This window comes from Pezoporus wallicus, unplaced genomic scaffold (assembly GCF_028554395.1).
Source record: "Pezoporus wallicus isolate ANWC-B61680 ecotype Strahan unplaced genomic scaffold, APGP_CSIRO_Pwel_v1 contig_8333, whole genome shotgun sequence".
In the NCBI taxonomy this organism is placed as follows: domain Eukaryota; kingdom Metazoa; phylum Chordata; class Aves; order Psittaciformes; family Psittacidae; genus Pezoporus; species Pezoporus wallicus.
Window position 1 is genome coordinate 1,376,033 of NW_026637037.1, and position 24,125 is coordinate 1,400,157.

General features: G+C 44.4%; 1 protein-coding gene across 1 annotated transcript; it reads right to left on the reverse strand.

The window, feature by feature from the left end:
- Positions 1 to 1,114: 1,114 nt before the first annotated feature.
- Positions 1,115 to 22,333, reverse strand: CNN3 (calponin 3). The gene is made up of 7 exons (XM_057402759.1): positions 22,174 to 22,333; positions 6,127 to 6,248; positions 5,634 to 5,700; positions 4,290 to 4,427; positions 3,608 to 3,724; positions 2,754 to 2,900; positions 1,115 to 2,230 (listed from the first exon to the last, which is right to left on the reverse strand). The coding sequence occupies exons 1-7, from the start codon at positions 22,228 to 22,230 to the stop codon at positions 1,883 to 1,885; spliced, it is 996 nt and encodes a 331-aa protein (XP_057258742.1). The 5' UTR covers positions 22,231 to 22,333; the 3' UTR covers positions 1,115 to 1,882.
- Between the last annotated feature and the right edge of the window lie 1,792 nt (positions 22,334 to 24,125).

Below are 24,125 nucleotides of genomic sequence, written 5' to 3' on the forward strand. Positions count from 1 at the left end.
CTGTACAACCCGTAGTCCAGAAATTACAGCTGTGACAGTATGTTCTGAGTATACCTTATAATCAGATTTTGTACACAAGTACATACATAACATGGGTGCACATGGTTTAAAGCTAAGTTTTGGATTCAGAAAGAGAGGAGGGCATGATTCAAGCCTTCAGGAGAGACTCTACTTCACCCTTTTTGGAAGGGTGGAAATGGTATAGTTCAGGAAGAGCAGGTGTGAACAGGCATCCTGGCACTAGTTCTCTTGCCTCAAATGCAGGGCTTGGACCAGTGACCTCTAGATGTCCTTTCCCATTTAAATTCTGTGAAACAAATAAGCTTAAGTCTTATTAAACAAAGAGGTCAGTTGAAAGTCAGGTCACCACATCACACCCACAGATAACAGAAACTGATGGAACAAAGCAGAAACAACTTCTAGTCTTGAGGGAAGAATCCTTCACGAGTCCAGAACTTGAAAGTACGAAACATTTTATATGTGAATGTAAATTTAACCTGTACCTACTTTTAAAACACCTTCAACTTTCTTACAGAAGTTAGGATCAGCAACAGTGGCCCCCACTCCTGTTAAACCCAGCTCAGGTTAGTACAGCCCGTCTGCACTACGCAATGAGGAAGAAATCATTTTCCATATAAGAACAAAGCTCTGCTACTGGTAACTAAGGAACTGTGACTGCAGAGCAGCAGGCACAAAGACTGGGACATCTCTTTCCATACTCTAAAGCAAGAATGTTTTGAGTTCTCCAGGTCATAGTGTGAAGACTATAGGCTGAAGCAGAGGCAGCATTAACTATGTGCAGTTCCTCATCTGCCTTGAGAAAAAGGCAAGGGTTTAGTGAACAGTGAAGGATCTCTGGGTCGGTACAGGGGAAGTGAACCCAGCTGTAAAGGCGCTACATTCCTTTCCTGCGGAGTCACTGTCACTCGCTCCCAGGGGATTTTTACGAGGCTGTTGCATTAAATCCTGTGGAAAAGAAAGAACCCAACCTGTGACAGACAGCAGTTCTGCATTACCCTTCACATAGGCAAAGGTGATGCTGATTTGAGAATAATGTTGTGGCATCTAATCTTTAAGAGCAGCAGCATTAACAAATGAGACAGGATCTTCTACATACCTTTAAGAAAAAAATATTTATTTATAAAAATACACTGGAATCAGTTTGAGAAGTGTGGCAATAAATACAGTTCAAGGAAGAAAAAGCATTTCTACATGGATATATTATGGCACAATAAAAGGTAAGTGCACCATCAATCATGGGACTTTTGTTGGCTCAAGACTTTGTACAAGCTCCCTTTTTAGTAAGACAACTATTTCTAAGTTTGGTCAGTGTTGATAATGGAATGAATACACAATCACAAATGCACGCTTATGTCTAATGCAGGACTTACCATTAGCAAACAATACCTAAGAAACATAGTAATGATATTAAAATCACTAATGTGATGTCTTAGATTTAATTGGCAAAGACCACATTTAACTCTAAGCATGGAATTCTTTTCTCTCATCTGGAAAATAGAAAAGCTGTAAATATGTCAAATGAAGGCTTATTGTGGTAGGTAAATACCTGTTTGAGTAGAGATTGTAAAAATGCATAGCTCCTTATTAGACAACCTGGCTGTACAAGAGCACTCCCCCTTTCACAGTATTCCTTTTACTTCATATGCAGTTACTGTTTATGCTGTAGCCTATAACTGTTACAGCACTAAAGGCAACTAGACAGGGAAAGGGCAGAGAAAGGAAACAGGAATGTATGTAAGGCAGTATTTCTTCAGGTACATTAAAGTATAGTGTGTAGGAAAAGACAGGTAACAATTCCACAAGGCTAGTTTCGTTCTTACTGAATAAAATAAAGGACTAATACTGAACTTCTGATGCCAAGCTAATAATCAATGCCCTGGTCGCTGTACTGACCATGGTAATCTCTTTGATAGTCATCCTGGTACTCTCCGTGATAGTCATCTGGGTATTCTGCCTGATAATCGCTATCGCTGATTTCTGACCCGTTCGTTCCTGTTCCTTGGCTGCCGTTATGAATGACAGGCTCTGTTGGTGCAGCACAGTACTTGGGGTCATACACTTGCCGTCCAAGCCCATACACACTCATTCCCTTCTGTGAAGCCACTTTGTTGGTACCCATTTGTAATGAAATGGTTGCATTATCCACAGGTTGCAATATGTGCTTCTGATCGTAGATGTCTCTCCTGGTACCTGGCGCCAGCATACCAGCCTAATAAAACACGGTCAGAGAGGTTCAGTCAGAAGGTCAAGAGCTGCAATTACTACATTTATGATTACAACTAATACGCCTTACTGGAAGCACGAGAGTTCACTCATACGTAGGGCACAGAGTAAAGTCTTTGCAGAAAACTTCAGTTTGTTTTCCATTTTGGAAAGAGCATACTAAGTGTTTGGATTGGGGTAGCACCCAGGAAGCAGTGTCTTTTTTTGCCTGTGTCTAGTTAGTACTTGAAATGAAATTACTGTTTTCTTCTGGTATAGCAGCCAGGTGGGAATCCTAGAAGCATGAGGGTCGGTTTTACACTTCAAGACACTTAGCACAGAACACACTTGTTACTGATAAGAAATTCAAGTTCTTCAGTTACTGCATAAAAGCACAGCTGAAGTGTCCCCTCTCGCTGCTGCCAGTTAGACTCTGCTACTGCACACAACACAAACCCTCCCATCCCACCGAGGCCTCCCAGGTCGAGTGCTGTATCTGCTCTACAAGTGTTGCACACAGTCCTGCTTACCTGACTGGCTCCTTTGTTAGTGCCCATCTGTAGGCTAATTGTTGTCTGGTCAAAGGGCTTATCAGTTTGCATTTTTGGATCATAGAGGTGTCTTCTAGTTCCATAAGCAGTCATGCCTGCCTGGCTGGCACACTTGTTCGTGCCCATCTTTAGTGGGGGAAGGAAGAGGTGGATTTTTATTTGTACAGCAAGCCCAGTCAAAGGAAACAAAGCTGGTTGGTAACTGATGGCTGAGGAAGAAGCAATTACAGCGTATGCTTTCCTCGTGTAGCTTGACCACTACTTGTAATAAATTACCCTGTCCCCATACTGAGCTTCAAAAGCATACCAAAGGCAATTCAGTCACTGGCATTTGCCCAACTGCACTGCAATTAGGATGGACATATGCATCAAAATGCAACCGTTACCCTTGCCCTTGGCCAGTGATGATTCAACTGGACTGCCACAACTTCTCTACCACAAGCATTTTAAGATTTTATGCTAGTTATTTTGGGTTTTATAACTACTAAGGAAAGGGGAGAGGAAAAGTTTCTACCATATAAGGAGCTTTAGCTAGCCAAAGAATCCTTTAATACCACTTTAGAGGACAGAGAAGAAACTGCTAACATTAGCTGTCCCCTTCCTCCTTATCACTCTTACTGCAGATCTAAAATAGAAAACCTTCCAGGAAGTCACCTGAGCTTCTAAAGCCAATTAATGGCTTACAAAAGCTAGAAGCTCATACTTCCTTCCATGATAAGAATATGTTGTGATTCTGCAGCTGGTCTGGCATGAACAATAGGTCAGTTAATCAAAGCAAGAAAGCTGTTCTCAACTGTAACATATTAACTTGCAAGCTTGAATTTCAAACTTACCTGCAGGCCAATTACACTCTGCCCAGCCTTTAGTTTTCCTGCATCAAAACTTCGTGCTTGTTTCTCTGCATATTTGACACCAATATCAATTGTAGTATGAAAACCTTTAGTTTTTGCCTGTTTAAGGAGAGGGAAAATAAGAGTATTCAGTGTTTGGAGTGTATTTTCTGTCAGGATCTTACTGCCCTGACCCTGGGCTCTCAACTGATGCCACAAGCAGACTTATCTCAAATGAGACTCTGTTGTCAGGGGTGAGACAGCAGTCCCGGTGCCATCTGACAGTGGCACTCCAAAGCTACCCAAGCATCTTGTCAGAAGGATATTCTGCAGGGATTAGTGTTCTCCTGTGAGCCTTCCCATTTCTGTGTATGCACACACAGCTCCAGAGCAAGACCATGTGCAGTCAAGTCATCTGCGTAGGTGGCTCAGAGAAGGTGTGGCTGCTCCATCCCTGGCAGTGTTCAAGGCCAGGTTGGACACAGGGGCTTGGAGCAACCTGCTCTAGTGGAAGGTGTCCCCATCCATGGCAGGGGGTTGAAGCTGAATGAGTCTCTCCCAACCCATTCTATGATCTAGCCCCTCGTGACGGGCTGCATGCTGCTTTTCCTATTTACATGTCTGGTAAGGGTGCATCTGGACTGGCATGTGAATGTGTGGCAATTCCATGGGTACAAATACTTACCAAACCTGCTAGTGCCACCAAAGTAGTCTGTACTTGAGTCATATTTCCATTTTCAAAAAGATCATTTGCTTCAAAAATATCATGTGGCTTCATGCCGTAGACTTGGATGGCTTTGATAAAATTCCCAATGTTCTCCAGCTAAACAGAAACATAAAGCCAGTTTTCTACTCAGTGTTCAATTCAGAAACTAAGGAATTCTAAAGCTTTCTGGTGTTAGTTTAAGATTGACTAGTGGGAAGTCTTGTTTTAACATTGACTTCAGAAATCAATCTGAGCCTTTATCTAGCCTACTCTAATGAGTATCACATACTTGGTTAGACAAAAACAGCCTCAACTGTGTCCCTTCCAAGAGAAATCCTAATGGAAACTCTGCTTCAAACCGGAAAATCTGACATGCTGTCTGACTTCAGCAATTGATAATTCTGAGTAAAACAAAAACACAACTATGTGGATAGTAAGAATGTTTCACTTGGTTTGAAGGTATTATCTCGCTCACCTCCTGGAACACATTCAACTAAGCACTTTTAGCACTGTGCACCACAGAAACTGGAGGAACATATGGAGTACAAGGAGTAAGGACTGAATCCCACCTTTCCTTCTGAGGTCTTAAGAGGTATTAAAACTTGTTAAAAATATAGAAATCCTCCACCATATCTAATAGGATTCAATGCCAATAAAACCAAGAGGCTGACACAGCAGTATCAAGCTAATCCCAGCAGCCGTAAAGGCAGTCAGCTCTAACCAGCAACCTTCCAGTGCTTGTTCTAAATGCATGTTGCCTTTGATAATCCCTCAGCTAGGGGGATGTGCTGGGTAGAGCACTCAGAAGAAATCAAATCTGGATACACTGAAATAGTGTAGTCTGCACCATATTGTTTTCTGTTACACAACCATTTCTTCCGAGACTTCCCCTCCCAGTTGTGGTTTAATTCAGTATTTAACAGTTGGTTTGCGTTTGGTGGGGTTTTTTTTTGGTTTTTTTTTTTGGGGGTGTGTGTTTGTTTTAAACTTGGAAAAAGTCCTTGCTATACAGCTCTACGTTCTTCTTCCATCTGGAATTTCACCTAACGGCTACTACACACCTAACAGTAGCTACACTACTATTAAATATGCACTCAACTGCCATTTAGGAGCTATCTCAGCTGTATTTGTTTTCTGTTAAATGCTGTTAACGTATGCAGTGTCCTCAGCTGTTGCGTATGTATCATACAAAACTCAGTGCTATTAAGATTGAAGGTGTACCATATTCACAGCAGATTTGTTAATACAGAGCAAAAGAACTGAAGAACTGTTTGGGGGTTGGAGGTGTTAGAGGTGTAGTTTTGGGGGTTTTTTTTGGTTTACCTGGTGCCAATTTAGTTTTGATTGATTAATTTTCTTCACTGATCCTGGCTGCAGCTTATTTATAAGCCTGGGGAGGTGAAAAAAAGGGAAATGCTTAAACAATAAATATCATCCTTATACCATCTGTTGCAGGCATCATGTAGTATTTTCACTCATGCTTTATTAGTTGCATTAGTTTCATCAAAATGGTTAATTTCTTGGTTTATACCGAGTGTCTAGCTCAGATCTCAGCTCTCACAGACAGTGAGAATTTTTGTATGCCATTTGGTTATTACAGAAAGAGCTTCACTGTTAAATTTAGGAATATTTAAGAAATCTTTGCTGAAATATAAAGGAGATTTAAGTTTTCATTTATCCACAGCTGTCTCCCACCCTACCGTCAGCTATCTTTGACTATTGTTGTTGATGTGTTTGAAGGGGAGTCTTCAGAAAGTCCCTTCTTAGTTTCTCGAAAGTAGAAAACTGCTAAAGATATGGTTACTTTGATGCTTACTCGCATAAGATGATGCCATCTTTTAATCCCAGTTGAAAGTTTGCACCAATGCTCAGCCCAGTCACCTCTTCTATCCAGTTCCGCAGATCTTCTTCTATCTGAGGGTCATACTTCAGGGCAATCTGTAACACAAGCAGCCATAAAGTTACTTCACAAGGGAAAACTGCAACCACAAGAACTCTGAACTGCCATGCCAGCAGTACTGCTGCTCAGATTTAGATTTCTACAGGGGAACTTTCAGGTGATAGATTTGAAGTTCTTCATCTGAAGATTATCATGGGATGGGTATTTTCAGCTAGATTATACTTAATGGAGATGACCGAGTAAGTTTTCCCCTTGTTGCTACAACATTCAGAGTTCTCTTGCTGAGGATTCTGGGAGGTTTGTGTGTGGCTTTTTGAAACTCCAGCTTTGGTATGCCTGCTATTTCTCTTTTCTTTGGCCTTGCTGGAAGACTCTGATGGAATAAACTGTGATCTCATGTCTTTTAATTGAAAAGAGAGAAAACCTGCAATGGTCTTTGAAGTTAAGGCATTAAACAGAGGCCCAGAACTGTTAGCAAGATAATTTAAAAACTCCTTTTCCAGATGTTCAGACTGCACTACTCAATGTGTCAATCACTAGAAATCAATCCATGTGAATGGAACGCTTAAAACCAGTGAAGTTGAATGCTAGCAGCTAAGGTGGTCTGTGCTCTACTCTCTGCCCTTGTTTCTCTCCTCTGCAGACACTGCAAAGGAGCTCAAGCTTCCTTCAGCCTAAACCTGTTATTTTTGCAATGCTTTTCACTATTGGCAAGTAAGAATTCTATCCCTGAAAGCACTGCTACTTTGTCTGCAAACAAAACAAGTGATCTGAACCCAAGATTTTATGGCATAAAGAGCCTCCTCTAGTGCGGAGGTTGGCAATGCTTTTCCACCTTCGTAAGACGGGCAAAACCTGATAGGCAAGCACAGAACATGTAACTAATGGAAAACCAGCTCGGGTCCCATCAGCTGCTTACAAATTCCTACCAGAAACTCATGTAAAGCTGTTCACATTCAGATAAAAACATGTACATTTCAGAGTTTTTACATATAGTCGTAGACTTAAACCCAGAAAGGGCAGATTATTAGCAGCTATTTATACTGCAGGAGATTAGAATTCCAACCATTCTGAAGGACTTGGGTAGAGACAATTGCTACATCTTGGCTCGTGTTAGTAATCCCCAACTCCAAACTGACCAAACAGAAAATTACAGTATTCTGTTCTCTATTTTTCTGCTAAAGGGAACGGAAAATTCCAGTAACCCTGGCTTTACTTCAAAAACTTGCCTAAGTAATACTTATTTTCCTTAGACTATTTGTAATAGTGGTGCTGTAGTGCCTTACTTACAGATCAGGATAATGGGCTAACCCATTCCCTTACTCAGATCTTAATAAAGGTAAAAATGTTGTGCAATGTTCTGCACAAGATGACAAGTACCATATTCTTTATTTATAGTGATGGTGATGCCAGTAAAGGGTGGGCAGTCCCTTCACTGAGGGGCTACCAGAAAGGTTAACAACTTAAAACTGGTGTATGAGGAAGTTGGTTATCTTTCTCCTTGCTAACCTGGTGATTAGCTTACAAACTACTTTTCATGGCTATCTGTATTTCCTTATGTGATCCCAGCCTTAGTCTGTCTCCCCAGGAATATCTGCAGAACTTGATGAGCTAGTTCAGGGTTACAGCAGAGCAGCAGTCTTGGCCATAACTGAGTCAGTTGTTATTTTGCAAAAGAGAAAGGTGCCAAAGCATCCCTTTTAGACTGAACCATAGCATCACACTCTTCTTATGCATTAGAGAACCTACAGAGAGAGACCTTACAGAGCTTACCCACAACATCTTAAGTTGGGTGTACAGACAGGACATACAGTAAATAATGTTTTTCTGTACTCTAGTTCAAAAGAAGAGGATTTGTAGAAAGGCCAGAACCTGGTATGCTCTTACATTCCAGTTAGAAGACAGAAGACAATTTGGGCTGGTCATTTGTATGTTGGCAGTTCATATTACATTAAAATTGCTATTCTAACATGCATGTGGGTACAGTGACAGGGTTAAACCGATCTCTTCCACAATTCTTAGTTACAAATGTAATGTATGTTATGCTTTCTGGAAATTCAGGCAGTTTCTGGTTTGGTGCAGCTTAAAGAGCAGGCTCAGTCACAGCTGAGCCATCCTGCAGCTGGAATTGTTTTTCTGCAACTTTTTTACAGCTTCATTTATTTTTAAGTACTGGTAATCAGGTTTTTTGATTAAAAGAAAAGGAAATCAGATCTGTGATCACGCCACCAAAAGACACATTTAAAGATCAATCACCTCCCTCCCCATATTAAAAGAAGAGTAACTGTGGAAGCTAGTAGGAGTGAGAACCCTAAAGGCTTGTGCAAGTGTGCCTGGTTTAATCTTTCTTGGCAAGCATATAAAGGAAAAAAATGTCAAAGATTTCCCTCATTTGCTACTAAGTGCATTCCATAGGTGAGATTACAACTGAGCTGCATACTAACTTGCTGCCCCCATTGCTTGGGGAACGTACAAGTAATCAGATGGAATTTTATCCCTTCTGAAACATATTTACTTGATGTTGGAACACTTCACCATGTGTTCAAATCTTGAGCTTTTTAAGAAGGTTTTAATTGTCTCAGAGTATCACTACAGTGCTTATATAGAGACAGGAAACAGAAAATGCTTATAGATGTGCGGAAACTTGTCTTACTGTCACTAAAAGCATTGCTATTCAATGTGCTGGTTTTCAGAACTTCCTTCATTTCTGTACTGACTTAAATATGGTACACATTTTGTCCTGGCTTTTGAACTGGTGGGAAGTTAGGTTACAAATAGTGAGGAGTTGTGGTAGTTTCTTTGAGAGCTACACTTTGAAAAGCTACAGACATGGAAACTTCAGGGTTTGGATTTAAACATGTGACAAGAAGGGGTTAAACAGGGAGAGGGACAGGTCACGTACTACCAGAAGCCAGGCATTCTGCTTACTCTGGATTCTTGGCTCTTTTACTCCCTATGGCACAAGCAGAAGTTCTGTAAAACTGCTAGTGAATACTCCAGGTTTTCCACGTCTATCAGAGTTGCTCCAGTTTTCCTTTGATTAATTCAAAGGAAAGGGGCACTAGCTATGAGAGAGGGCTGGAAGTTTTGTCATAAATGAAAACGACTTAGGCTTTTTCCACTACTCCTAATCAATATGCTGATTAGTACTATTGATCTGATTAGTAGTATTAGATCTGATCCCTTTTTAAGCACTGAACCTTCATAGAAGACACTTAAATCTTCCAACTCCACTGCAAAAGAAAACACCGTCTACTAGAGATGAAAGCAGTAGCTGAGCAGCTTCATTCAAAGTATACATCATCCCTGCCATGACAAAAGCTGTTTTGGGACACTGCAGAAAAGATTCAATGGTAGCCATGGATATAAAGATGTTACAGAAGTTTAAAACAAGACAGCAGGAAGTCAACTGTTAATTCCTTTACTTTGTTCTGACAGATCTTGAGAGATACACAAAGTTGTAAATGCTACTCTTCTTGCTTCAGAGATGTAGATTTAAGTGTTAAAAACACATTTGAAAGGAAACTATAGTTTATACAAGTGGTCAAAAGTATTGGTGATCTCAGGTTGTGGGAGGAAACAAGTAGGTGTTACTTGCTATTAGAAGCTGATACGCATCCATTTATGACAATGTATGCCTCAGGCTAGAGTCCTTGTGATTAAACTTGATTCCTCTGGCAACCTCACACCCGGTTCTCCCAACTTATTCTGTTCAGGCAGAACTTTGCTGTTTGGGACCTCTTAACAGTGTAAAAACCCTCCCTCCATTTGTAGTACAAGAACAGCAGTCACCATTGTTTTTATCAAGTATATAGATTCCTGGACAGAAATGAAGTTTTGTTGGCCAACTTCAATTATCTGTGTCCCTTGAAGTTACTCAGTGTGCCTGTAGAATGTTAAGTTTGAGTGATGATGTTAACCAGCATTTCACACCATAAGTGATATCATATGGACTTTCAATTGTCCTTTCATACTAATCTTTTCCAAATTACACAGAACACACTATCCACCAAGGGCTATGCATATGCCAAATCTCCAGTTTAAGAGTTCAGCTGTCTGTATTGCTGCTACTCTGGAAAAATCCTGTAACAGTATCTCAAGGAAGCACTTAAGCACGCTGCACAGCTCTCTACAAGTCACTGGGACCAACAAGTCAAAAGGTTCAACAATAAAAGCATGTGCTTGTCAACGGGACCAAACAACTCTATCACAGAAACAGCATTTGTCAACAAAACCTGTTCTCCACAGGGAGAGATTTGGTGTGGACCACGTCCTCGCTTACAGTGACACAAAATACCTAACTCTGCAGTCAAAAAAGACCGAGAAAGCTTAAGAGCTGGAAACTCCAGCTCTTTAGGCCTGAAGTTGCAGAGTTTATGTTTTAAGCTGGAATTTGTTCCTTTGTCATCTTTTCAGTTTTTATGAATCCAGAATTATCTGAGTGAAACTGAATTTTTATGGTTTCAGTGGTAACTACGAAACGTTCTTTGCAATGAAGTAAGTACCACCCTCAGGAGTGATTGGTCTTGCAGAGGCCAAAGATACTAACACTAATATTTCTTTACTGCTTGCTTGGCACTAGTTTGCAATGAGACCTTTCTCCTTCCTTTTTTTAAGGCTTTATAGCGGCGTGAGTGAAGATGAAGGATCTTCTGCTTTCAAGGCAGGAGCTTGTGGAAGCGCTTATTCCTCAGAAGTGGGAATGACAGCAGACTATACAGCCAGTCCCAAATTATCCAGAATTCCAGCTCTTGGCACCTGAGTTCCCCATTCCATTCCTCACCTGCTGTTCTAGAACACAAAATCCAATCCAGTGACCCTTCATCAGAAGGACAAATTGAAATTCCCTCTTCACTTCATGTATGTTCAGCAAGCAGATGTCAGAGGAGGCATTATTTGTGCATGAGAAACCCAAAGGTAATGGGAATATAAAAACCCACATGAAAACCAAATGGGCAAAGTACTTCAAAAACTGAAAGCCACCATTAAGTATGTCCAGATACATGTGGTATCTGAACACATATTGTTTCGTGTCATTATGGGCTGTTGTATAGAAACTAGATGGAGCTAAATGATCCTACGGTCCTTTCCAACCCTAACCATTCTATAAAGGTAGAGAACACTCTGTGTTAACACTAATACTGAAAGGTCTCACTACATCCTACTGTGATACTGAGCACAGATTTTCCAGCTGTATCCATTTTGCTCAATATTCAAGACTATTTTCTGTTATGTGAAGCAGAATTGATAACTTGCCCACATCTCAGTGTTTTCTCTGTAAATCAAAACTTAGGCTACAACCTTTAAAGGAAGGATGGATATGCATCAGTCAAAAATCCCTGGCACCCTTCCCATGGGTACCAGTTTAAACTCTGTGAAGTAAGAACAGCTATGCCTCAAAGTTTCCAAGTCATTGTACAAGTGAGATACCTGTAGTCATGCATGCTGTTTGCTGCCAGATCAGCATGCTGGAAGAACTAAGTGTTCTACTCCCTGGCCGTCAGATCCGATTGTGTGACAGCTTCCAAACTAGTCCAGAAGCAAACACTACCATCTCTCCCTCGGAGTGAACCAACAACTTGCACACCTGCGCTTTGACTGAGTGCTGGTTCCCTCTCTCTCTGCAGCTCAACTACTGCAACACTCTTGCCCCTTCAAATCTGTTCTCACCGTTTTCCTCATGTTACTTGTTCTTATCATTTCTTGTCACAGTCACAGTTTTCTGGCTTCAAACTCCAGTTCTCCTTAGTCATCAGCTTTCACCTTCAACTGTAGCACCTTCTGGTCCTGCCACCATAAACTGTACTTCTTGATACTGAGTCCCTTCGCACCGTATCTTTAGTCTGCATATTGCTGAACAGTTTAAGTTTCTTTGCAGAACATGGTTTCGGTAATATTCACTCCCTATTATTTGAAAGCGTTTATGTTTGCATTTGAAAAAGCACTGGAATGTGAAGTTTCTCCTCAGCTAAGACACTGTTGATCCAACCCAATCTGTTGCATGAACAGCAAATCTGAAAACAATCTGGTTTTCCTAAGAGTAATCCAAGAAGCATCTCCTGAGATGACTTCTAATGTAACTCTGGTAGTTATCAAAGGCTAGATGGAGACTGCAAACAAACAGTAACATCAATGAGCACTGTACCTTGCTGTGTTTTTCTAATTTACTGCTACTACAGCAAGCCAGGAAATTACAGATTACTTCACATTTACTTATTTTTCTCCCCAGTAGAAAAGCTCTTAAAATACGTCATGTTACAAGGAAACTGCATCGTGACCCTCTGGTCCTCCCCCAAGGCCCAGTGGTGTTGATGAGTCTTCCAACTTTATCAAAAGAATGGGCAACATGAATTCAGCACAGAGAATGAACTGTAACAACCAGCTTCTGCTGTGCCCTGCTCTCCACTCTACACCCTCCCTTCCCAGGGGTATTTCTGACCAGTTCAAGTTCAGCAGGTGAGGCACAATGTTGATTATATTCCAGGAAACATCCCAAAATATTTTGGATACGGCCACCCAGGCAGGTTGTGCTTTAATCACATAGAGAGTTATAAAAAGAATATGATCTATAATTAAGGTGATATTAAAGAAAAAAAACAAATACTATAAACACACTAGAAAACATTTACTTAATTTTTACTATCCATCTTTTTAATGAAAATGCAGCTTATGTAAAATCAAGCCCTAAACCTGCTATGCTGAAGTTTATGATCAGTACAAAAGGAAAGACTACAGTTCAAGTAGAAAAGCCAGCCTAACTCTAAGGAAGAGGCTCTGATTAAACATGCTGTAAGAACTTCTAACCCAGTGTTTTTCAGCAATAAAGCATGAGCAGGAACCACAGTTTGCTGTTCTTTTACCTCGGGGGTGAGTCAGGGATGCAGATACATGCTCAGGCTACCACAAGGTAAGTTTTAGTCTCACTACTGTGCATACCTGAATTCAGTGCAGGTTTGAAATACACGAGCAGCAGTACGTGTGGGCAATGCTGTGTGGCAAGTGACACATGAGAGGTCCCAATCCTTGGTTATTTAAGGTTCCATTATTATTCTGTAGAACAAAATGCTCAGGTGCCAGGACTGCACTTTAACTTTGTTAATATGTTTTGTTCCAATTCTTTTCCATCCATTCAAAGACCAGTTCTTTACCTCTGATGGTTCATCTCACAGTTTTTGTTCTTTATTACAACCTGTTAGATTCTTTCAAAGACAATGTACCTTTCCGTATCACAAACATTCTCATACCATCATTCCATCGATGATAACGGATGCTATCAAGACAGACCATGGCAAAAAGGCAACAGTCTTTATCTTCTTAGAAACTTACTTGTGCTTTTTACTTCTTTGGAACATGATTAGTACAATGATGTCAAGAAAAATAAGTGAAGAACATTAGTCTTAGAACACTAGATATGTGTCTGAACTACATATGCTTTGTTGACTTAACACTGAATTGACTTTCAGGTGACTTCAACTGATCTCGCACACTGTTACGCAGTTAACCAAATCAGAGACAGCTCAGGTTGGTCAGGTGGTGGGAATCTCATCAGGAGCTGCGTTGCAGCTCCTGTTCCAGTGTTCTTCCACTTGGTGTGTACTGACCTGAGCTCTAACTTGTGCTTTGTCCATGCTCAACATGGGAAATGTTCTTGGGAGACCAAAGTCAGCAGCAAGGTAAGAGCTGGCTTGCACCATGGACATCTGAAGATAACCAATCCCTTCTCAAATGCATGTGCCTGTTATGCTTTATCTTTTGCTGGGAGGGCTTCTAGCATTTAGACAATTGATTATGGACAACAGAAAAATACTGTTCCATGAAGTTACTCTTATTCAAGCAAAGCCTAAGTAAACCTAACAAATACGCTAAGATGATGCCCTCTATCTATAAATAAGAGGCAGTATCAGTGGAAATACTGACAGGAAAGCAATGTAACAGGAGAGCTTTGTCAGCAGGAAAGCAAAATAAGGTTTTATGGTAGTATTTTAGAGTTTTACTCTTCCTACCTGTGCAAAGCAGGATAGAAAGACTTGTTTAGAATCCATCTATAATTCAGCCAGCTAGGGCTTGTAGCAGATCATATCCCACCTTCATGAAAGCATTTCAGAACAGCAAGGAGCTGCAGAAATAGTTTTTGTCCAAATTCAGGAAATGACTTGGCATTCAAATCCTGCACAAGCCACATACAACTTCAGTTCATCACACCCCTTAAGGATTACTCTGCAACCCAAAAGGATGTCTGCCTGAAGTCCCCAAGAAAAATCCTGTTTAGACCCCAGAAGCCCAGGTCAAGACTTGGAGAGGAAGCAGCAAAGGCACTGAAGGGTTAAAGTCCAGTGTCCAGGATCAGTGACTGGAGCAAGTTCAGACTCCCAAGGCTTAAAGCACGCTTGGGACTGGGTAAGGCAGCTTGGCCAGAGTCCCAGCAGGGCACTGGAGCATAGCTGTGACAGCAGCACTTCATGCCTCACTGCAGTGGTCTTCTCTTACTGCCAGCTCCTCCAGTGTGACCAATACCTTCATCCTCTGTAATTTATATGTCCAGAATCGTATCTGCTTCAGGTAAAAGATGGCTTTATATAAGCAACAGGAAGTTTAATTATGTCTCCCCTCCTAGTATCTACTAAATGAGGTTAAGTAGCTACTCCTTATGCACTGGGTTAAAGGAGGGGGGGGAGAGGGGAAGCAGAAAAAGGGGTTGTTGAGGGGTTTATTTTTGTTTTAAAGACACAACACAACAAAACCAAGCATCCAACCACCCACCTGAAGCAAGACAAAACTGTTTGTGAGAACACACTCTAATTCAATCCCACTAAATAGAAACAACACTGGTTACTCTGAGGCATGACTGCACAACCAAAAGTATTTACCCAAGAGAAAGCATTTGCTGCTGAACACAGCTCTAGCAGTTAATAGCTGCTCTCTGTAAGCATCTGATTCTAAACATTTTTAAGCCAAAGAGTCCCTCTTAAAGGGAAAAGAAGGATTTTCACATGATCTCACTTAGAAAAAATCTGTTTCAAATTGCCCTACGTGTCCTGGCCTCCAGCCCATTTTCACTGAAGGCCTTTCCTGTACAGTTCCATAGGGGATGGGAATCTACAAAGTTTGCCTTAAAAGGATGTGTCAGATGCACACTGCATATGGTGTTACGTCGTTACAGAAGCTACAACCTGGAGTACAAAGAAGTTTTTATCTTTTATTCTCCAAAGCAAATTTTGTTCAGCAAGAAAAAGCCTCCAAATATGTGTTCTTGCAGAAAAAGCTGATGTGAGGAGAAAAAAAAACAACTATCAGTGACTTGCCATTATCCCCCAATTCTGCCTGTACGCATCCAGCTCTCTCTTGAGGATACTGACTCAGCAATCAGGATATAATAGGTATTTTTCTCTACATTTTAAACTGTCTAACTCTGAAACCATACAAAAAGCACCTTCATTTGTACATTTCAAACAAGCATTACCGTAATGCAAATTAAACCTACTCTTTTCTGAGACTACTAATGTCATTTAATAGTCATGACTCTGACAGGCTCCGTTTGCTTTCTTCAGAGGTGTTCTGGCCATAGCAGGTATACTGTGACCTTGCACGTGAAGGATGCAAGACTTGATACTTATCCCCCAGCCTTAAATGTGAACCTCAGCGAGTTTTCTATCACCAGTTAAAGTTTTACTACATGTTTATTAATCCACCAAAACAATCCACCAACTGTGATACAGGAACGCAGATTCACTGCAAGTGCTTCCAGTGTGTACTGGAGAGGGACTCCTCATCAGGGACTGTAGTGATAGGACAAGGGGTGATGGGTTCAAACTGAAACAGGGGAAGTTCAGGTTAGATAAGGCAGAAGTTATTCCCTGTGAGGGTGCTGAGGTGCTGGCCCAGGGTGCCCAGAGAAGCTGTGGCTGCCCCATCCCTGGCAGTGTTCAAAGCCAGGCTGGACACAGAGGCTTGGGGCAACCTGCTCTAGTGTGAGGTGTCCCTGCCTGTGGCAGGGGTTGGAACTGGATGAGCTTTAAGGTCCTTCCAACCCAAACAAGTCCGGGATTTTGTGAAATCTGGGAGTGCAGACACAGTGTGCTCCCTAAGGTTAAACATCACACACAAGCCTACAGCAAACATCCTGGCTCTCAATTCACTTTTGGTGGCAGCAGCACCGGCAGTCTCTATCTGTGCTGTCCTCGTGCATGCACAGGAGCAGACTTGTCTGGTGCTCCACCTCTGCTTTGATGTTATGAGGCAGTGACAGCTGATCCCTGCCATGCCATGACATTCATCACCTTCCTCCTAGAGGAACAACGTGAGCCAAGAGACAGAACTGGGAATGACGCCCCTTATGCATATCGCACGGGGCTGCGATATGTGGCTCACAGTCTGAGAGCAGCTGTGCACTACTGCAAGGGACAGTTCTAGGACATGTGAAGACTCCAAAGACAACTGTTAACTTGGCAATGGCATGTCAACCATTGCTGGGGATTTAAACCAGTGCAAAGAAGACATCATTATCTCCTGTGGAAGTGCTTCACAGCTACAAGTGCCAGATGCCACGAGGGCAGCCACTATCACAGGTTTATTTCACCTCACCTACTTGGGGCTACCAACCAGTGACACTGATAGAGGGTATGTCTACCCAGTGGGCTCCCGAAGGCAAATCTTTGTCCACGGGCAATATGCAAGTGTGCAGAATGGGCAGTGCTTGGCTGACAGACAGGAGGAGGCTTTAAGCAGATGGCAGGGGTGTTAATAACCAAGTTGCTGGCAAGGGAAATGTTTCCATGTCACATTACTTGCTCCTGCTTATCATAAAAAGAGATTTATCATCTGTGTGGACCATCAACTCAATGCTGCAGATTTCATCACCATCAGTTTGTACCTATGTCAGTAGGGCTACTTATTACTGCCTTAGTATTAACACTTCTATTGAAGTAGCTGCAGAGTTGGAAATGAATTCAGGTGGCAACATGTTCTGAGGAGCACTGCCTGGCTTGGAAGTGGAGAGAAGAGTGTGGCAGGACCCAAGTTACTGAAGTTTAGCATTGTCTGTCACCACAGGGATGCTGTAAGTGAGCTGGAGAATTCCAGTCACTTGGTTGCTGATACATGTGAAATAAAACACATCGTAAGACTGACAAAACCCCTCAAGTTTTCACTGTTCTTATCACTAACGTGGTTCAAATGGTGCATGTTGTTATCGTGCCAAACATTCACTGACTGCAAGTGCAGCTGTGGAATTATTCAGCTGTCATTTATGGGTTTTGGACATAACTCAGTTATCAAAACTTTACCATTAAGAACTTTAATGCTGAATGCATTCTGTGCATCCAGTTGCTAGATTTCCTGACTAAACCTACAGCAGAAGTTTTCACTCAGTACTTAACTCATCCCTGTGTATTTCAGATAAAACACTGAAACTGACACTTGGCTAGTGAATATTAACTTCATGGTGTGTGCTAGTTGATCACAGCTCTTGAACTGAAGCAAACTGAAGTTGAATGCTTGGTGTGTAAAATCCTTCTGCCATTCCCTCTGTGAAGTTTCAGTGTATGTGTTTCTATTACAATACTTCTGACAACACCCCTGTGTTAGGTTGTTCATTTATTCTCCTTGCAACACACTGAACATCTGTATCATGCAAAAGGTGTCACACAGGCTAAGTTTATTTTAAACTTAACTTTTGGATTTAAGGCAGAACTTGGCTGCATAGCTTTTAAGGAAGGAATATCTTTGATTGACATCTATGAACAACACAATGGGAATGCAGAGATTCATGCTGTCAGTTATTGTCACAGAAGATATCCACTGGTTCTCTCAAAGCCTAAGTTTTCATTGCCTTCCTCCAATACAGGCTCCACTTTTATCACATCATTCAAACAACATTAACAGCAATTCACTTGATCAGAAGCAAACATTCTTACCTCAGGTTCATAAAACCTAGTAAGCAAACCTAAAGGTTTGGTAAAGGAAAACAATCTATGGGACGTATGGAAGCGTTAAATGAATCTGTATTGGGAACAGTTACATTTTAAGAAGGAAAAGGGGTATTACTACTGTTCTGAAAGGAGGCGTGAGGAAGAGGAAGGAGAGGGCCCAACTGCCAACTACAAGCAGCCAAACCTCGCTATTAAATCACTCATTTACAAACCTGACAGTGAATGATTCAAATCTGGTTCCCAGCTAAAATATTCACACCAGGAATTTCTGGATGAAGCCATTAGATCTGTTTGTTTGGCCTGTGGTGAGTGGGACCCAGAGCCAGAAGTGGCTCCTCGGCAGTGCCAGGAGGAACACAATGATCACACCTGGCCAGCATTATCCACCATAGGTTTCAGTTCTTTCTCATTCTGGGTATTTGCCCTTGAGAAGGAGAGCAGGAAATGTTGCAAAACAGGAGGGGTTTTGTTTACAGGCTTCATCTATCAACAGCCTCCAGTTTAAAACCTGGTTCCCTTCCTTTTCCTTATTGCCAGGACTTGGCCTTTCAGGGCAGCAGCTTCAGGACAGACCTCATTCACCTCAGGCCTTTAAAACGTTAGGGAAATGGCAGTGACCAGTGACAGCCTCCTGACAGAGACACAGCTCAGCAGGAAGGTCAGAGACTTAAGCCAGGACATAGCCAAATGCTGTGCGAAGTCCTTCTGCCCATCCTTCCTTTCACATGGAGACGGAACTGGCAACGCATCAAATGTGAGAGGCAGAAGATAAACGCCTGTCCCACACAAGCACCATTTCTACGGGAAGGGTGGAGTCACCAGGAAGCAGCTGAATGAACTGGAACCTCTCCTTCTCCTGCCGGCATTTTGCTTTGCTCCACACCTCATGCAGCAAGACAATGAAAGCAAAAGCTTCTGCTCATTTCTCACCGACCTCAGTTGTACCTCAGGGACAAAGAGAACACCAGCACGCAGCTTTAGCTACCTGAATCGCCATCTCAAACCACACAGACCTCATGCGCTGCAGAAACTCTCCCATTCTTTAGGGAGAAAAGGATTTACTGCTTGCAGAAGCAGCTACCCATTTCCACCATCTTCAAGGGCTCCACACAGAATATTTGTTTTGGATCAAGTATCATCTGTGATCTTGAGTAAACAGGGAATCGGCTTCAAAGGGATTACACCACTCTGACTACCTACACGTTTCTCATGCAGGCGAGTTCCCTTACAGCTGGGAACCGGCACACGGATGTCATCCCTCCTTTGCAGGACAAGGACAAGAAATCCAGCCCAGATCTTATCGGTGTGAACTGAGGTAGGAAGCAAACCAAGGAGGAGGAGCCTCAAAAGAACTAAACCAAGATTTTGATCTTAGCAATGTAATCTTGAGCATCAATTAAACCAAGTTCTGCTAAAGCACCATGACATGTTACATTCATCTGCTCCAATACCACAGCAAACAAAAGGTCTCTTGGAACAGCAATACAATGCCAAATGAGGAAACAACCAAACCAAAGGGGCTTTTCTTTCCAGCACAGCTAGGCTGTCGGGCAGCACAGCCATTAACACGTCTGTCTGCTGCAGCAGAAACACCACCTGGGGATTAGCGCTGCATGTTAGGTACAAGGGATCTAACACTGCCCAGCATTCCAGCAGGGAAGTGCCACCACTACTTACAAACATTGCACCAACACCACGTTCAAACCAAACCCAAGTCTAACAGAATAGTTTGCACAAAGGGCTTTAGAAAGTGTGATTAAAATCAGTACCAAAAACGAGCTGGAAACCAGATGATGGTCTTCAAGTATTTACAAGATGGAAGGAGCTGGAGAGAGGAAACCATGATCTCTACAGACATTATTCTCTGACCCTCAGCTATACAGAGAAACAGAAACGTAACTACACAAGAGTTAGCTGCAAGACATGAGACAAGAGGTATGCAGTGTACCATTTATAAAATAATTGCTTTGAAGTTTGAGCTCTTACAGCAGGAGCAGCATTCTCAAAGTTCAAAGCTTGTTTCATTGTTGGTTGCTTTTGTTTCTTTGCCTGGTTTGGTTCTGAGCCTTTTCCTAAAGTAGATGAGTTCGTCTCTGGTGCCTTTGAATTGTGCTGTTACGGCTCCGCTGCACTGACACTTCCAAGGACTGTATAAAGCTGCACAAGTAAACCTGTTCTGCCACACTACATCCACCCCTCTGCAACATTTGCTTTGAAGCAAGCAGGGAAGGTCAGTGAACAGCAGACACTCAGCATCATCAAGTAGAAGGCCCTTTGTATAAAGACGTGTAACACACCGGTCTGAAACCCTCTACTAATGCAAGGGCCGGAAACAGGTCCTCTCAGGAGGCTCTAAGGAAGGTGAGAACAATAAGGACTTTTCCCATCTTGTCCCCGTAGGCGGGATCACTGTTAAGCCTACAGGATTCTGTCGATGGTTTTTCAGGTAGAAGAGTCTGTATGTTCTTCCCAATTCACATGCAACAACACACATCATCTGTTTTACTGTCTGTCTCTTAGACTGTGACGGCGCAGATAGATCATCAAGTTTAGATGCTGGAAGGAATCGCTCTGGAAGACATTTGTTCCATAATGTCACCAAATTCTGGAGCAGAACCCCACAGGGAGCCAATAACGGGGAAAGAGGAATCTATTCTGGGAAGTTTCCAGGACACCAACTTCAGGCTTTCTGCATACATGACACTGTTTGAAGTGAACTACTCTCCTCCTTCCTCCCCTCCTACTCAGCCACAAGTAAAACGGGATTTGGGGATTTGCTGAAGCCTGAAGCCAGACAGGTGTGAAATAAGCAGTTATTAAATGCTACATTTAGAGTTTAAACCTGAGAATAAAGGCATAGAGAAACTTATTCCTACCTGTCTATCAGTGCCATTTTTACTGCAAAGGTTTCTCTTCTTACTGGGTATTTGTTCACTGCAGGGTTAACAGGCAGGACACTAGCACTAGCAGGGTCTGTTCCACACAGCGTGAGGAAAATCAGTGCAGCTCAGCAGAACAATGCACCAAAGATAAGGGACTGGAGCAGCTCCCGTATGGAGACGGGCTGAGAGCATTGGGGCTTGTTCAGCCTGGAGAAGAGAAGCTGTGTGGAGACCTCAGAGCAGCTTCCAGTGTCTGAAGGGGGCTACAAGAACGCTGGAGAGGGACTCTTCATCAGGGACTGCAGCGACAGGCCAAGGGGAATGGCTTTAACCTGCCAAAGTGAGACTGAGATGAGCTTTTAGGCAGAAGCTCTTCCCTGTGAGGGTGCTGAGGCGCTGGCACAGGGTGCCCAGAGAAGCTGTGGCTGCCCCATCCCTGGCAGTGTTCAAGGCCAGGTTGGACACAGGGGCTTGGAGCAACCTGCTCTAGTGTGAGGTGTCCCTGCCTGTGGCAGGGGTTGGAACTGGATGAGCTTTAAGGTCCCTACCGACCCGAACCAGTCTGTGCCGCTATGAGGCGCGCACCGCTCCGGCAGCAGGGGCTCGGTTCCTGCCCGGTTCGGTCCGCTCCGCTCTAACCCGCGGCGCGGTGACCGTGACAAACCCCCGCCGAGCGCCAAGGGCCGGGCCAAGCAGGGGCCCCGCAGCCGCCTTTGTGTGCCCGCGCGGGGCGGGCGGGGCGGGCAGACAATGCGTGGCCTGTGCGCGCCGCCGTGCCCATGATGTCATGCGGCTGGAATGCGCCGCGCGGGGGGCCGGGACGCGCCGCTCCGCTCCGCTCATCCTCTCCTCCCCGCTCACGCTCGGCTCGGCCCGGCCCGGCCCCAGCGGGAGGGGAGCGCTCGGACCCCCCGGGGCCCATTGGGACGTCGCGGAGCGAGGCTGCCCCCGCGGGCAGGTGCGGGACGAGGCGCGAGTGGCGGCGGCGCTGACACCTCTCTCGTCCCCGCCACCGCGGTGCCAGATCGCGCTCCCCGTGCCCCCCCGCCTCTTCCGCGGACAGGCAGAGACCCGGCTCGGAGCCGGAGGCAGAGAAGCCCCCGGTGCGTGCAGACAAAGCCCCGGTGCACTCGCGCGGGGCGGCCGGCCCGTACCTTGTTCTTGACCTCGGCAGAGAGCCCGTAGGAAGGCCCCTTGTTGAAGTGGGTCATGGCCGCGGTGTCACCGCTGCTCGCGGGGCGCTGCCGGCTCCGGGGGCTGAGGCACAGTCCGCCCGCGGCCGCCGAAAGTTCTCGTCCCTCCCTCGCGGCCCGGCCCCGCGCGCCAATCGGGCCGCGCGCCCCGCCCCGCCTCGCCTCGCCTCGCTCCGCCCCGGCCCGGCCCGGCCCGGCCCGGCCCGAAGCGCTTCGGGGGCGCGTCAGCGGTGAGGAATCCGCTGCGGCGGGGCCTGAGGGGCGGCCGGCGGCGGGGCAGGGCCGGAGGCGCCGCTGCGCTGTGTGCTGGGCTGAGCGGGGCGGGAGGTGCCGTTAAGAGCTTAGATCCGTAGGGAACTGGGTGGGAGATGGCGCGGAAGGGGAGGAAACGCGGTCTCTGGGCAGCGTGCGGCCTGTATGGAGTGTTGCTGCTGGGCAGCGTGCTGCAGACGGCTCTTCGTGACGGCTGGAGCGGTGGGACAAGGGGTGATGGGCTCACACTGACACAGGGGAGGTTCAGGTTGGAGGCAGCGGCGGGATCACAGCGGGTCCAGCCCGTTCCTGGCTGCGAGCACTGGGCCATGGGTGGCGGCCGCACGGGAAGCCAGAACAGATCCAACACTCGGCTCATTGAGGAGTGCTGGCCGAAACCACGGCACTGTGTGTCCGTGCGTGTTAGCATCGCCCTGGGCACACAGAGCAACCTTTCACATGCAGTTAAATCTTGACGGGTTTGAAGTTAATAACCAGAACCTGATCCCCTGCTCGGAGGTAAGGAGCAGCCTGTGGTACCCCCAGGAACAAGGGGCCCGTGCTCCCATCTGATAGCAGACATTGGATGGATGGAGTGGCTGCTCCTGACTCCAGCTGGAACCACCCCAGCTCTCTCCCAAGGCCTGTGGTGGCTGTAGTAGCCCCAGGGATCACAGGAGGTGGTTGTGTGGAGCCGAGCTGATGCACAGCACCACGGCAACCACTGCACAGCCGCTAACGAAACCAGCCGGGGCTGTTCCTAATTAAAGGAAACAGAACTGCCTGGATGGCCCGTTGGGAAAAGGAAACTGTGCAAGAGCAGCAGGAAGCTGAAGGATGGGGTGAGGGAAATGGCGGTTCATGTACACATCATGAAAGCTCGTTAGTTTTCAGGCATCCACGTTGGATAAACTCCTCTTTCCTGACCTCGGAGAATGGATGATTTCAGGCTAGATCCAACATCCTCCGAAGCCTTTGGAAATGTTTCCACTGACTTAAGGAAAGTTGGATCAGGACCTTACTTCTTAACGCTCTTGATCATACACAGTGGCTGGGGAAGTTGGAGCTGTTCACCATTGGTGTGCTTTTCTGAGCTCCACAAATCACGCTTCATCCACTTTTGCAGTGAAATGGCCCTGATTAGCAGCAGACAAAAGCAGGGCATTGCATTTTCTTGCTGGACAATCGGGTTTGAATTATCCTCAGATAAGTCATGGAGGGGTTATTTCTAGGGAGCACAAACACCGTTTGCTGGTTCTATGCTGATACTGAACATGCAGTAAAGAAGCTCCCAGTCTTTGGGGCTGATTGTTGGCATTTATTCTGTGATCGGTAACATGCTGACACCCTGTAGGGAAAGGCTGGATGAGGAATATTGGACTGCAGTTAAAAACACGTTCTGTTCTGCAACACAAAGCAAATGTGACCCAATCAGTGCAGTACAAAGCAGCTGGAGCACACCGGGCAATCTGGCTCATTGTGTGTAAATCCCTTCTCTTTGCCCTATTTTTCTGCATTGGTTATTACTAAAGCTGTTTGTATGGAAAGAGGATTTGTAGGAGAATTATTCCCCACCTGAAATGATAATCCTCTTTGTGCCATTGTAATAACTGCTTCAGCAACCACATGTAATATCATAAACATGTGCTGATGACTTCAGC